The sequence below is a fragment of the Pyrgilauda ruficollis genome, unplaced genomic scaffold, assembly GCF_017590135.1.
Source record: "Pyrgilauda ruficollis isolate IOZ18807 unplaced genomic scaffold, ASM1759013v1 scaffold251, whole genome shotgun sequence".
Classification (NCBI taxonomy): domain Eukaryota; kingdom Metazoa; phylum Chordata; class Aves; order Passeriformes; family Passeridae; genus Pyrgilauda; species Pyrgilauda ruficollis.
This window is the reverse complement of record NW_024523834.1, coordinates 112,227-126,745: the sequence shown is the minus strand read 5'-3', so window position 1 is coordinate 126,745 and position 14,519 is coordinate 112,227. Positions and strand designations below refer to the sequence as shown.

General features: G+C 43.2%; 1 protein-coding gene across 1 annotated transcript; it reads left to right on the top strand.

The window, feature by feature from the left end:
* Positions 1-282: 282 nt before the first annotated feature.
* Positions 283-13,567, top strand: ARHGEF39 (Rho guanine nucleotide exchange factor 39). Its single transcript, XM_041470991.1, has 10 exons — positions 283-369; positions 1,653-1,837; positions 2,756-2,850; positions 3,242-3,362; positions 4,349-4,467; positions 6,178-6,248; positions 8,476-8,604; positions 12,166-12,395; positions 13,250-13,338; positions 13,508-13,567. The coding sequence occupies exons 2-10, from the start codon at positions 1,691-1,693 to the stop codon at positions 13,521-13,523; spliced, it is 1,017 nt and encodes a 338-aa protein (XP_041326925.1). The 5' UTR covers positions 283-369; positions 1,653-1,690; the 3' UTR covers positions 13,524-13,567.
* The last annotated feature ends 952 nt before the right edge of the window (positions 13,568-14,519 follow it).

The window sequence follows — 14,519 nt, the reverse complement described above, 5'->3', positions numbered from 1 at the left end:
TGGGGAAGGGGATGCTGCTAATGGTGTACTATAAGGTAGTTAACAGTAATAGAGGGTATTCAGTGGTTTTTGAACACGAGCTGGGGAGAAGCAAGCTGGAGCAGTTCTGTCACTTGTGGGTGAAGTATTTTCTAGTGTATTTCCACAGGCTGCAGGAAGCTCTCACCCTACAGACCTCACACAAAATATATTATGCAATAATGGGAGTGCTAGAACTCATTTATGTGAGCAGTAGATGGTCAAACCTGGTATAACTTGTTTTTTAAATATTCTGTGTTAAAAGAAATTGGTCTGCAAAATGAAAGCCTTGACTGCAGTCTACCCGGGCTAGAGGCGCTCTGCGAATGGCAATGCTTTAGTCCATTACTGGTGAGTACTTTGCAACTGCACTTGAATAGAATCATGGAATGGTTTGGGTTGGAAAGGACCTTAAAGACCATCTCCTTCCAAGAGCCCTGCAAAGCCCTGGGACACCTTCCACAGACAGGGTGGTTCAGGGCCCCATCCAGCCTGGCCTTGAACACTTCTGGATTAATGCTAAGCTTAAGGTGGTGTTCCCTGCTGTGCTGCCTCTCCATCCACGCCAGGTCTGCCCTGTTTGACCAAGATGTGATCTTGACTAGCCTTGTGGTTATGCTGTAAAGGAATATGAGGGCAAGCTCTGGAGAAGCTGCTGCTACTATAAAACACTGCACATGTCCCTCAGCTCTCTGGACTTTTGGCAACTCCTTAAGTGAGTCCTGGTACTCATTTGATGTGAAACTTTTGTTTCAGACATTCAGGTTTATGTATCTGAAATATCTGTGGAAGATGGTATTTGACAAATCTCCTTCTCTATGATGACACATCTTTCTGTATTAGTGTATCTTGTCCATGTGGGAAACAGAAATTTTCAGAAGCAACTCAGGTTCCACAAAACTCCAGACCTGATGCTGGGGCAAGTGTACAACTGCCTGCACTGCCTTTTCATCAAAAGAACAATATCTAACTGGTGTTCTGCTAAAACATGCCTCTTTCTCTTGAGTGTGATAAACAATGTTTTTCTGTTCAACAAAATCATGATACTGTAGCAGAAGAGCAGAACAAGCCATGATATCTGTGTGATTCCCAGCAGTTGCCCTCTCACCTCCAGGAGCACGAAGTTAGAAAATGACAAAGCAAACCACTTGCTTCTTAGTAACCTCCATGGGAAAACAAGCAAGAGTGCTCTCTTCTCTTTCCCTGTGGTATGGGGGAAGTCCTGTTACAGTCCCCCCACAAGACAAAACTTATGGTTATTTTCTACTCCTATCCACAGTACCTCTTCCACCCACAAACTTGCTAGAGTTTAACAAGAATTTCACGCAAAGAATGGGGAGGGCAAGGCACAGGAAGCAGTGGTTTGCACGTGGGATTGTGCACTGAGATTTGCTTGCAGATGAATCATCATGTACCGCTTTTGCTTTCACAGCCTGGTCTCTCTAATGGCGTTCCTCTGTTTGATGCAGGGCCCCTGTGCCCACAGGACGGAATGCAGAAGGAAACTGTTAATAATGGTTGCTGGCAACTGACTGCCCTTATTTCCTAGGAAAGTGTTGAGTTTTTAGCTCAGAATCCTACCCTGCAACATAGGTTATTCTTGTGTTGTGTGCCCATCTTGCTTGGCCCTCCAGGATCCTTTACCTCCCTGTGCATCAACCCTGCCTCTGCCATGAGTGCCTCGTCCCTGCCATTTGTGGTTGGAGCAAACACAGTGGAAGACCAGCGGGCTCGCTGGGAGAGAAAGCGCAGCAGGACAGCCAAGGAACTGCTGGAAACAGAACACAAATATCTTGAACAGCTGGATTTGGTGCTCACAGTGAGTATTTCTGCCCCTTCTGGTATGTGGGTGCTTTCAGACAGCACATAGTTATTTGTGTTGCCATGGGGAAGGGTCAAGAGCAGGACTCTGGTACATCCCTAAAGCATGGGACAACTGCTCTGGCTGAAAGGTTTTTTTGTTGTTTTTCTTTTACCTCCTCTGTAATATTCAATTCATGGGTTTGGCTTTTTGGCCTTGGTCTGTACACAGACATAAATCTTTTAAGTTTTGATTGAATAGGGTGCTCGCCTAAGATGCATGAGATACATGAACTGTAGGGACACAGACAAGAAAAAATTTATGAACAAGATGGTGAAAAACATCTTGTTTTTCAGTAAAAACAAAAAAGAGTCTATTTCAGTATCTTGAGGATACTGTGTTTACAGTTATGGTCATAGCTACAAGTAAGGCTTACATGTGGTAGTGCATATCTTAGGTAGACAGTCACAATACTTGATATCTTTCCAAGCTAAAGAGTGTTCAGGCTGCAACTTCTGTCTTCTGCTGTGTGCCACAAGTGGCCTTTGAGTGACCTCAGAGGTTAATAAACTTTGCAGCCTCCCAGTACTTGAAGGGGTCTTATAAAAAAGAGGGAGAGTCACCTTTTACATAGACACATAGTGACAGGACAAGGAGGAATGGTTTTAAACTGGAAGACAGTAGGTTTAGATTAGATGTTAGGGAGAAATTATTTACTGTGAGGGTGGTGAGGCACTGAGACACAGGGTGCAGAGAAGCTGTGGATGCCCCTTCCCTGGAAGTGATCAGCCAGTTTGGATGGGGCTTGGAAGATGTCTCTGACCAGGCTGGAACTAGAAGGTCTTAAAGATCCTTTCCAATCCAAACCATTGAGTGATTCTATGATGTTTTGTGTATGTTACCTGTTTGAAATTATTTTTCTTTTTCCCTGCTTAGTACTTTGTGACAATCTTAAAGGCCAAAGGGACACTGAAGCCTGCTGTGTTGGAAACTATATTTGGGCCCCTGGAGTCCTTATATTCAGCCAGCCAGTAAGTGGACAGAGGATGCAATTCCCCTAACTATATTGGGAGGACTCTATGCTGATGAGAAAGTAAGATTTGGGGAAATAAGCCTAACACCTTGTAAAACAGGCATTCACTGCTAACCTTGGTGGCACTTGGATGTGTCCCCTGGAAACTCCTGATCTGTATCACATATCTGGGTACCCAGTTACTGGACAGTGGTTTAAGCTCAGTAAGCCTGTTCCACAAGGTGTTCTGTGGCTTACTGTCTGACCTCCAAGCACAAATTTGGTATAAAAACTGGATATGAGGTGGAGAATGGTAAAGGCAGGTGAGCAAAGGAAGGAATTAGAAGGAGCTGTGAAAATGCCATCAGTAACGTATCCCTCACAAGCTATCTCTGCTCCTTTGTGCACAGTGTTCTCTCACTTCACCTGGAGAAAGGAAATTTGGGATCAGGACTGGAAAATTTTTGTCAGAGTCTGGATCTTTATGGTCACTATGCTGAGAATTTGGAGCATGCAAATAAAACCTTGAAGGTAAATATTTACTTTAGTCTTCATATGCTTTCTCCTTCCATTTTGTGAAACTGCCACATCCTTCTATTTGTCTTCTGTTTCTGGAGAGATCAGTGTTTTCACTTTTTCTGGCTTGATGAAATTCTGGCTTTCTTCCACAATAAAGTAGTGAAAACTTCTCTACTTAGAGCTTCAAATTTCGGATGCCTTTTCAGGTGTTTGTATATGTATGTGCATATGGTGAGCACTGCTTTCTCAAACAATGTTCTGTATTTACTCCCACTCCTTCCTAACTGGTAAGTCTAGAGAGTTTCCAGGCTTTCACTATGATACAGTGATCTCTTTCTAGGAATTGTCAGGTCTCCTAGTCTTTCCCACTACCGCCAACTGTATCCTAGTTGTGGGATTTCCTTTTCCTTCACTTTTTTTTTTCTATGTTGAAGACCATTTTTTCCTTACCATTTATGTCTTCAAATACAACCTGTTTTCAAGAAATTTCTGCAGAATATATATTTATTCCAAAGTCCTGAGAGTTGTATCTGGAATTTATACCACTCAGCTCCCAGTTTTGTCCGTGCTTGTTCCCAGATGCAGAATGTACTGGGATGCTTCCCTCCTCTTGTCTTTGCATGCATGTATTCATGCTTTTGATTTTACAAGAGAAAAAGCCATTTTGGATACTTGTCTTAAGGTCATGGGAATGCAGATGGGCATTGATTTTTCTTGAAAGGCATGGCAAAAAGCCACAAGTGCATTCCTTGTTTTCCTAACTGGGTCAACCTTCTCTTTTTCTTTAATTTCATGTATGGAGGGGAGACATCACTTCCATTACCCTCTGAAATGAACTATCAGGAGAGAGGAAATGGCTTGCCACAGCCACAAAAGAAATTGATGCTTGTGGGACTGGAGTCCTAAACTCTGAGTTGAAGGGTTCCAACTTCTGGAACAGACTACGGCACATAGTTTTTTCTGTAGTCTCAAAGCTATATTCTTTTTTCTGCACACAGGAGCAAGTGAGGAAAAATAAGTCATTCCGGCGGTTTAAGAAACTCCAGGAGACTCGACCTCAGTTTCAAGGGAGGGAGCTAGAGGATCTGCTTCCTTTGCCCCTGCAGAGGCTGCACCAGTAAGTAAGCAATTGTGAGTCTTCAAGAGATTAGCATAAGAAGGGAAAAAGGAATGTATCACTATTTTTGTTGCTATGAAAGGGAAAGTTGCCTATTGTGTCTCAAAATCAGAGCATAGAGACAGCAATGAAACAGAACTAAGGTTGTGCCTGTAAAGTGGAATCAGTGTACATGGATGGGAGATGATGCAGGAAGGCAGATATGTTTAGCCCTGGCTCCTTCCTCTAGCTCTTGGGTAGAATTGGAGGCTTTCTGCTGTCTCAGTAAGCTACTGAAGTCTGGCTCTGAATGAAAGCAAGCTGACTGAAATGCTGCAGAAGTGGTAGTCTCTGCCAGTGGTGATTTTGCTCCATTTTTATGCAGATTGCTGAGCTGGAGCATAATGACTATTGGAAATGGCTTTTTTTTTTTTTTTTTTTGAGAGATATGAGATTAATTGATAGGAGAGCTTCTCTTTCCTCTCTGGTTATCAGGGCTGTATGCTTTCCTCAGATATGATGCCTATCACATTTGTCTGAGCCTGGACAGATCCACTCAGGGTCACTGCATCTCCCTCTTGAGGCAGCAAGCCTCCCAGTCTTCAAGAAATGTTTAGACACCATCACTGGATGCATGTGATTTTTAGGGTTGTCTTAAAAATGCAGAGGCATGAATTGATGATCCCTGTGGATGCCTTCCATCTCAGGATATTCTATGATCATCTCCCCTTTGAAGAGGCAAACTGACTGCCTGAGGAGAGTGCTGCATGCACCCATGGGCACCCCTTTCTTGGGGAGGGTGTGTGGGTAATAAAGGTGGTTTTCTGGGAGCCCAGATTCTGCTGCTATAGATCCAGTAGCTGTTTTTCAACCATGATCTTATCTACACTAAAGCAAATATGAGAGACTGAGCACCTCTTTTCTTTGAAAATAACTAGGAGAGATCATACCACAGTCTTTCAGGTAACTTTATGTAATGTTTTTAATCAGCTTGGCAGAAGTAAACATTAAGCTGATTGGTTTTTATCATAATTCTTTGGATAATTCTTTTAAATTTGCAAAACAGCAGTATATTTGTTGCTGTCCAACTATTTGGAAAAATGTGAGTATTTTGATAGAAAGTCTAATATTTTTGTTAATCAGTTCTATCATGTTCAAATTCTTTTAAAACTCTGTTAACATATGCACTAGGTCATATGAGTTCTGTCAGCTTGTGAATCTGATAAGTTCCTTCTGTTTGACTTTACTGGGAGAAAGCAGTTGCAGAGATCTTATCCTCTTCACTAAAGACTGGAAAGGAAAAAGAAAAAGGAGGGTCCTAGTTCTTGCAGAAATGCCTTTATTTTCTTGTGTGGGCAGGAAACATGGTATGAATACCACCATTCATATACTATTAAAAATAGATAGTTCAAAGAGAAATTTGTTGCTTATTGAAGGCAATAACAAAACATGTGAATTCTGAGAGAGCCTCGTGATCTTAGGTGATTTGTGAGTCTGCTTCTATTGGATCGCCAGGAAAAGCCAAAGGTTTGCAGATGTACCAAATACTTGGGTTATTTTAGCTGAGACATTTGATGACAAAATGAATGTAAAGGAAGTGTGACCAAAACTGCCTGGTTAGGCTTGCTCTGTCTCCCAGCTGAGTGTTGCTCACTGTGCTGTTACTAACAGGCAGTGCTGCTGCTGTTCCTGGTATCTTGTTGTGAATTAAACCTGCTCTCTCCACCTCAGGTACAAGCATTTCTTCAGAGATCTGCTGGAGAACACCAGCCCAGACACTGCTGAGTACCAGAAACTTGCAAGTAAATGCTGGCACTTTGATCAATGATATACTCCTCTCTAAGAATATTCTGACTCCCACCTACTGCATGGTTCCAAAGGAAAAAAATCTTCCTCTCTCTCTGGGGTTCTAGTGGATTATTATTTTCCTTCTCCATCTTGATCAATATGTCCATGAGAACATGTTAAGAATAAAAATATAGAGTAACTGCCTGTGAAAATGGCCTAATATTCAGGTTGGAGAAATGGCAGCTGTTTTTTTTTTTGTTTTTTTTTTTTTGTTTTTTTAATTGCTTCTTGTGAGGCACTGGAACAGGTAGCTCAAGATATTTGTTGATGCCCCATTCCTGGAAGAGTTTAAGGCCAGGCTGGATATGGTCCTGAGCAATGTGATGTATTTGAAGGTGTACCTTCCCATGGCAGGCAGGTTAGAACAAGATGATATTTAAGGTCCCTTCCAACCCAAACTGTTCTCTGACTCTCTTGGTCACATGCCTCAATTTTCTAGGATAATTTGTGTCCTTCATGTTATATCCAGTCACTAGAGATGTCCCCCAGGGCTCAGTATCAGGGTCAGTCCTGTTTAATATCTTCATTGATGATCTGGATGAGGGAATTGAGAGCACCCTCAGCCAGTTTGCAGAAGGCACCAAGCTGGGTGTGAGTGCTGACCTGCTGGAGGGCAGGGGGCTCTGCAGAGGGATCTGCACAGGCTGGATCCATGGGCCAGGGCCAGTTGTGTGAGGTTCAGCCAGGCCAAGTGCTGGGTCCTGCTCTTGGGTCACAACAGCCCCAGGCAGTGCCCCAGGCTGGGACAGCGTGGCTGGAAAGTTGTTGGGAGGAAAAGGCCCTGGGGGTGCTGATCCACAGCAGCTGAACATGGGCCAGGATGTGCCCAGGTGGCCAAGAAGGCCAAGGACATCCTGAATGTATCAGTATTAATGTGACCAGCAGGACCAGGGCAATGATTGTTCCTCTGTGCTCAACCTGAGTGAGGCCACACCTCAAATCCTATGTCCAGTTTTGAGCCCCTCACTGCAGGAGAGACACTGAGGTGCTGGAGCGAGTCCAGAGAAGGGCACTGGAGATGGAGAAGGGTCTGGAGAACAAGTCTTGTGAAATGTGGCTGAGTGAGATGGGGGTGTTTAGTCTGGAGAAAAGGGGTGACCTGATCACTCTCTACAAGTACCTGAAAGGAGGTTGTGGCCTCTTCTCCCGGGTAACAAGCAACAGGATAAGAGCAAATGGCCTCAAGGTGTGCTAGGGGAAGTTCAGAATGAACATTGGGAGGCATTTCTTAACGGAAAATGTTGTTAAACACTTGAATGGACTGCCCAGGGAAGTGGTAGAGTCACCATCCCTGAAAATGTTCAAGAAATGACAGTCAGTGCCGTGGTCTACTTGACAAGGTGGTGTTCAATCCTAGGTTAACTCAGTTAACCATGAAAACAATATCAGTAGTCTTTTCCCATCTAAATGATTCTGCAGTTTTTCCAAGCAGTTAACACCACTTGTAGGGCATTTTCCTGTTTTTGCTTCCAAATCCAGGAAATTATTTCTCTCTCTTGAAGAAGCGTGTTTCCTGGGCTGTTGGGGTCCACTCCGGCTAGCTATAGACCCTTGCCCACATGATACTTCATAGACAAAGGTAAAAGATTAGAGAAGCGCTCTCCTCCATGTGGGAAACGTTGTCCTTTATTGCAGGACGCATACCAGGCGGACAAACCCATGGGAGAAAAGAGAGCGTTCCCTGGCAGCAGGGAGCTTTTATACCCCCTGGGATGGGGACAGAGGGAGAGGTCCACAGCCAATGGAATACCAGTGAGGAGTGGCAAGGGGAGGGGTAACCCAGGGGAGAGACCACCAGGTGGTACCTGGACAGGTGAGGGAAAGACCGTGTGATGGGGAAACGGGGTAACAAACCACATGATATAACATAAGCTATACAGTGCAATACAAAACCATTCTGTGCAAATTCCCAGTCACCCAGTGCAAGAGAACAACTAAACTGGTGCACCACAACACTCTCTGACGTTTCATTGGCAAATGTTTTCTAGAATTGCAGAATTAGCTGGAAAGAGGCCGCTGGAGGTGATCTAGCCCAATCTCTCACCGAAATTTCTGAATAAAGCTGTTGTTGATACTTGGTTTAAAACTTCTTAATTTCATGCTGTCTTTTCTTAGCAAGATGTATAAGGTGAAATACATATTCATTTGTGATAACTTCAGGATATGCTGCTATAATTTCAGAGACTGTGAAATCTGTTTGTGAAGTATCTCACTGGATCCAAGACATCTTTGATAAGAGAGAGAACTCCTTGCAGCTACTTCGGGTTCAGAAATTGCTCAAAGGACAAAAGACTCAGATTTTGACTCCAGGTGGGTCTTACTGACAACTCTCTTTTTCTTCTGCCATGCTGAGATACATGTATATATGTTCTCCTTCATCTCTAACTCAACTCATATTAACCAGTTTTCCCCTTCTGCCCAAATTCCACAGATAGGTGGTAAAGGAATATGACTACTTATTCAAGCACTTTTTTTTTTTTTTTTTTTTTTAATAAAGAATTTTTGAGTAAGGACAAGCAACAGCTTAATTGCCTGACATTCAGATAGGAGAAGATGATGACATGTGGTTAGAAACTTAGGAACCCAAGAAGATCAGGAGTGTAAGTCCTGGATGGGAATGAAAGAGAGACACTAAATTCTTTTGGCAGTGTAAGCAGTGGCATTATCCCTACTCCACTGCAGAAACCACAGATTCTTGAGTGTCAAGGACACAAGAACTGTGTTGTTGTTTACATTAAGCTACAAGTTTAAGGTCACTCTGCTCTCACCCTTCAAATGAAGAGTTTTCTTTTATCTGCATGGTTAAACTGAGACAGAAATCACTGTATTTGTGTTGATTGTTGGGACAGATAAAGCCACGGTCACTGGCACATAAGAACATTTCAATGGATAGGTCTCTTATGTGGCTGGGTACTACCCATGCCCAAACCACACTCTGGGCTATGTAGGAAATATTGTGAGAAATGTGCCCAGTCTGGGCAATTATGAGATGGTCATTTGGGGTCTCACCTGTAGCCTCACTCAACTCTGCTACTGCAGAGGTTATCCAGGCACAGTGCTGCAGCTGGAGAGGAGTGTTAAAGTCACTGTGTGTGAGGATTTCTAACGCAAGAACTTCCAGGTACTTGTGAATGTGGTTGTAATTAACACATGTGGATTTTTGGATGAAAAAAAATCTTTCCCCACTGGGATGGGAAAAAACTCAGAAGGGTAAAACTGACAAAGCTCAATGGCTGAGATAAAGACAGTTTAACAAGCTGTTCATGCAAACAAAGCTATGCAAGGAATTCATCCATCACCTGCCATGGACAGCAGGTGTTCAACTATTCCAAGGAAAGGGCTCTGACCAGGGCTCTACCACAGATTGTGGTTACCTGGAAAGACAAGAGTCATCACTTTAAAACTCCTCCCTTTCCTTCTTCTTTCCCCAGCATAACAGGCTGAACATGATGCCGTATGATATAGAATGTCCCTTTGGGGATTTCGGATCAGCTGTTCCAGCTGTGACCCTTCCCACATTCATGTGCATTCCACCCTCCTCACTTGTGGCTTGAGGAACAGAAAAGACCTTGATGCTGAGCACTGCCTACACAGAAATAAACAAAAGATCCCTGTGTTGTCAATGGTGTTTTCAGTGCAAATCCAAACAAGCCACTATGGGAAAAATAACTCTAGCCTAGCCAAACCAGCATAGGTAGAACAAAGGTTACTTATCAGAGATTATTCTCAAAGATGCTCAGTCAATGGGCAAATTAATTTACAATTCTCTTTCCTGTCCTTAGAATATTTTGGTGCTGCCAGGTGAAAGGGAGCTAACACAGGTGTGCTCTGCTTATACTGAGCAGAAGCATGTGTGGGGGTGCCTGGGCACCCTTGGGGTAGTGTGTAAGTAAAAAGGTAAATCAGTTATCCTGACTAATGTTAGAACTAATAAGCTAAAACCATGAAAACAAACAAACACCTTAAAACGTATAACTAGACCAGAAATGGCCAGTGTTGGAAAGTGTTTGGTCCACTGATTATTTTGTTCTCTGAAAAATCTGAGACGTAGTAGGATGAGTGTTGAGGATCAGTAAAGGTATTTCCATCATCTAGGACAGAGAATTCTTGTAGTCATGTTTTCCATTGGCTGGAGTTACATAGTTATCATTGGATATGAGAAACACAAATGTAAGAGGCAGCTGGGGCTTGCTAGTTTTGGGCCAGCTTTCCAGAAACAAAATAGCTTTTGCAGGACAGTTAAGATTGCATCCTGTTGCCAGGAAGGAACAGGAAAGAAAACAAAATGCTGTAGATTCAGAACAAAGAGGCAGTGTTGGAGATGGGTATCTCACATTTGCCAGTGTCTCTGAGATGTCCTGCTCCCAGTGAGGAGACCCTGCTTTTCTTGCTGCCTTCCTCATTCCGGACAAATACTGTATCAGCCAGAACTGCCTCCTTAACTGAGCACAATGTTCTGTTATCCAGAGCTTCTCCTGGGATATTTTCTTGCCCTTCTTTAACAACAATTTCCTAAAACTTGTACACCTGGGAATCCTGGACATGGATCTATATTCCAAGACTTCCAGTACAGTCTGGATCAGACTGTATGCCTGGGAGTCTGATCAGAGCACAGTCTGAGGGAAACAGCTCCCAGGCCAGCCCCATGCTTCTGACACCTTCCTCCCCTTTGTTTTTTTAAACCTGGATTTATTCCTGCACCTCACCCTTCTCTTCCTCAGTTTCTTGTTCAGGTAAGAGGAGTGATTCCAGTGGAATAAGCTGAGCAGGAATTCACTCACTTCTTTGTTTTGTGACTGTAGCATTCTAATAAGACACAATTCACAATGAACACAACACTGTATTTTTATTCTAAAAGTTATTTATAGCTCATGCAGAAGCTAAGAGTGGCTGAAATTCCCTGGCAGATGTTTCCTAAACAAGATCAGGTGGCAATACCTTGTTATGGATTTACAGTTTTGTAAATAATCTTTCTAACAGGTATCCTCCTAATTCCCATGAGTTGATGGCTATCTTCCACAATAATCTTAGTAAGAAGTCCTGCTTTATTTTATTTATTTCATTATTATTTTTTTAAGTAGCTGCTTACAGCTAGGCTTATCAAATTGTTTTGGTTATTTCTCTCCTGCTTTCTTTTCCTCTTGTTTTATCACAATTAATTTCACAGATGGATGACACTGGGCTCTGTTCTGCAAGAGAGGTTGGTAAGGTTGCCTATTCAGACCTTCCTCATTTTCTATCTCCTTTCATGCCTTCTCTTTAGAACAGTAATCTGCAACCTGTATTCTCTTGGCTACTGTAGGTCTGTATATAGTTAGATGACCTGTGAAATATGGTTTTGTTTTGTTTTGGGGAGGTTTTTGAGCTTATTTATTTTATTAGCACACACAAACAAAACAAGGAAAAAATGAGAAGTTTTCAAACGTGAAGCTAGTTTGTGTTATAGGACTAATGACAAACAACTGGGCAACACAGTTTGAGATAGTTCATGATGTGTTTTCTGAAGGCTTATGTTGATTTAAAGGTATGCATGCCGTTCTCAAACCGTGTTTTTGTTCTGATCACTTTAAACAGACTTGCATATGATAATTTACTCTTAGTTAAAATAGGAGATTTTAACAGCTTCAGCTGCTCCTCATACAATAAACATTTTGGGCTAGTTTCTGCTTCTGCACGGGTGCTATCCGCACTGGTGAGCCAGACCCAGCTGACATCCAGTGCCTTCTAGCGGCTGGAATTGATGTAGAGCTCGGCTACCTACAAGGGTGGCTCAGCCTGTATCCCTGTTTGTCTCATTACATCCTTTACTTTCAATTCCTGCCTGTCCTCCCTCAGACCTCACAGCTGTCTCTGTTTCCCCGGCATGCCCAGGACGCTGGTATATCCGGGAAGGCTGGCTCTTGGTGGTGCCTGCAAAGGGAGAAGAGCTGAAGCGCAGGATGTTCTTCCTGTTCTCTGACATCCTCATTGCAGCGAAGCCCTGCCACCCACTGCACCTGCTGAACTCCAACAAACTGTGCTGCCAGGCTGTCTACCCGCTCCACCAGTGCTCAGTGGATAAAGTGTTCGGCCACACGTGGAGCCAGGGAGGGCTCCTCAGTGTAAGTCTTCCCACCTGTGCCAGGCAGAAGTGCCAGTGGAGTCAGCCCTGTAAGCAGCTGTCTCAGCAGCAGAGGGACCAAGATGATGACAGTGGTGACAAAATGCAGTGAGCAAGTCTGAGTTAGGGCAACCCTTCCCTTCTTGAGTGATGCAGGTACTTTTCCTTTCATGGAGTGGAGCCTCCTGCACACTCTGGGGTTACAGGCTGCAGGTTGCTTCACTTAGCTCAGGTGAGGAGGCTCCACCAGGACTCTAACATGCCCTCATCAGAGCCACAGGTTTGGGGGCAGCCCTACACTCGCATGACAATGAATTACACTGATTACAGACTGAACGCATAGAAAAATGGAGAATGAAAAAGATGTGGATGTTATTACAACAAATGTTGGCATCTAACTCCCTGAGGGCTGCAGATTCCTTGACAGGGACCAGAGTCTTCAGCAGCGGTTTCAAGGTCAGCTCTTCCAAGGTTGCACCTGGGGCTCTTAGTTCTTTTCTTGTGAGCTATGACAAAGAACTTTTTGAGCAAGCTGTGACCTGTAGATGATGGTAGTGGAAGGACCCCTAGGGACATGGAATATGGTAGAAAACTGGATGAGCTGCTGAGAATTCTAATTGCTCACCTTCAGACAAGTCAGAATGAGCTGTCAAGTTTGACTGGAAACAATGGACAAGACTGACACTTCTGCTGTACTGTGCAGTCTCTGGCTTCACTCAATGTTAAGACTAAATTTTTCTGTGGGGGAAGAAAGAGGGTAAAAATCAACGGGGACTGAATTCAGTGGTGATGATTTTCCTTTTACTGGAGTTGCTGCCTTGGCAAGGAATGCCACAGATTCTGCTTGTGTTTCAGCTTTCCTTTCCACACAAGACACTGCTGTTGATGTCCAGCAACCAACAAGAGATCAATGACTGGTACCGGAGTCTCACAGCTGCAGTCAGGTAGGCATCCAGGTTCCAGAGGTGGAAGAGGACAGAAGTGACCACTGGGACCTGTGTGTGGTTTTAAGGACGATGAAAGCAGCCTGATCCTGGCAGCCAGGACACAAGGGAATAATGAGGACAGTTTTCCCGTATTAACTGTGAATTTCCCCTTTGTTTTCCTCTACAGGCAGCTGAAAGCCTGACCCACCAGACTGCCCGCCAGGACAACCACCCTCATGGCAGAAGCTTCCACAATCTTATAAAATGTTCAGGGACATACAGTAGCACTGAATTTAGGACTACACCCTGTGTTTGTGAGATGGTGTATGCTTTATTAGCTGCCGTAATGTTCATATAGATACTGCAAAAAAAGCATTTGTACACAAAAAAAAACATGTATCAAGGATTTCCCCCCAATTTAGCTTAAAAGCTTCTAGCTTTTTCGCACTTTAGTAAACTCAAGATAACTTAAGGTCAAGCAGATGGGAGTGTGACTTGTTTTCCCTCATTAAATGTTTTTTTTAAAGGAATTTTTGTATTTTGTTAAAGCCTCAGCATGGACTTTTAATCATGTGGAAGTTGTGCAGCAGTTTTGGTTCAGAAAACATCTGTATCAATATGGTCAACTGCAAAGAGAACAACTTTAAGGTTATGAGAAACATAGATTAAAGTCTGTCTGACTGACCTCCTAACAGTTTGACTGTTTTTTCTTCTTCCTTAAGCAGTACCACCCATCTTTAATTTCTCACTGGCATTTACTAAAACAGAACTGGTACAGTGTGAGATAAATGTCTCAAAGACGGAATATATAATGGAGGTTCTTTGTCTTTCCATACAATTAGCTTGCTACACAGGGCCACTTCTTTATATCTCTTAAGTTTGTGAAACTTGGGAAGAAGAAATGCAACAAAGTTTGGGAAGCCACACTAGTTCCACAGTGTTTTGCCACGAAAGGTTGGGCAGGTGTTCTTGAAGTCCTTTCCAACTGGGTATTCTATCCTGTGATTTTACGTTTGGGCTGGTTTTGTTTTGGGGTTTTTTCCCCCTTCAAACTTACAGCTAGGACTTTTCAAGTACTAGCTGGGCCTGAAAAATTAAAGACAAAACTAACAAATTAAGATTCTTATTGCTCAGTATCACTCTGAAAAAGTTCTGCTACTCCCCCTTTTTGTTCCAACAGAGATGTCTATTGCAATCCT

Coding starts and splice junctions, on each gene's coding strand:
- ARHGEF39 (XM_041470991.1), top strand. CDS start 1,691: ATGAGTGCCTCGTCCCTGCCATTTGTGGTTGGAGCAAACACAGTGGAA. Junction 2,851..3,241: donor TCCTTATATTCAGCCAGCCA/GTAAGTGGACAG, acceptor CTTTGTGCACAG/TGTTCTCTCACTTCACCTGG. Junction 12,396..13,249: donor GCCAGGGAGGGCTCCTCAGT/GTAAGTCTTCCC, acceptor CTTGTGTTTCAG/CTTTCCTTTCCACACAAGAC.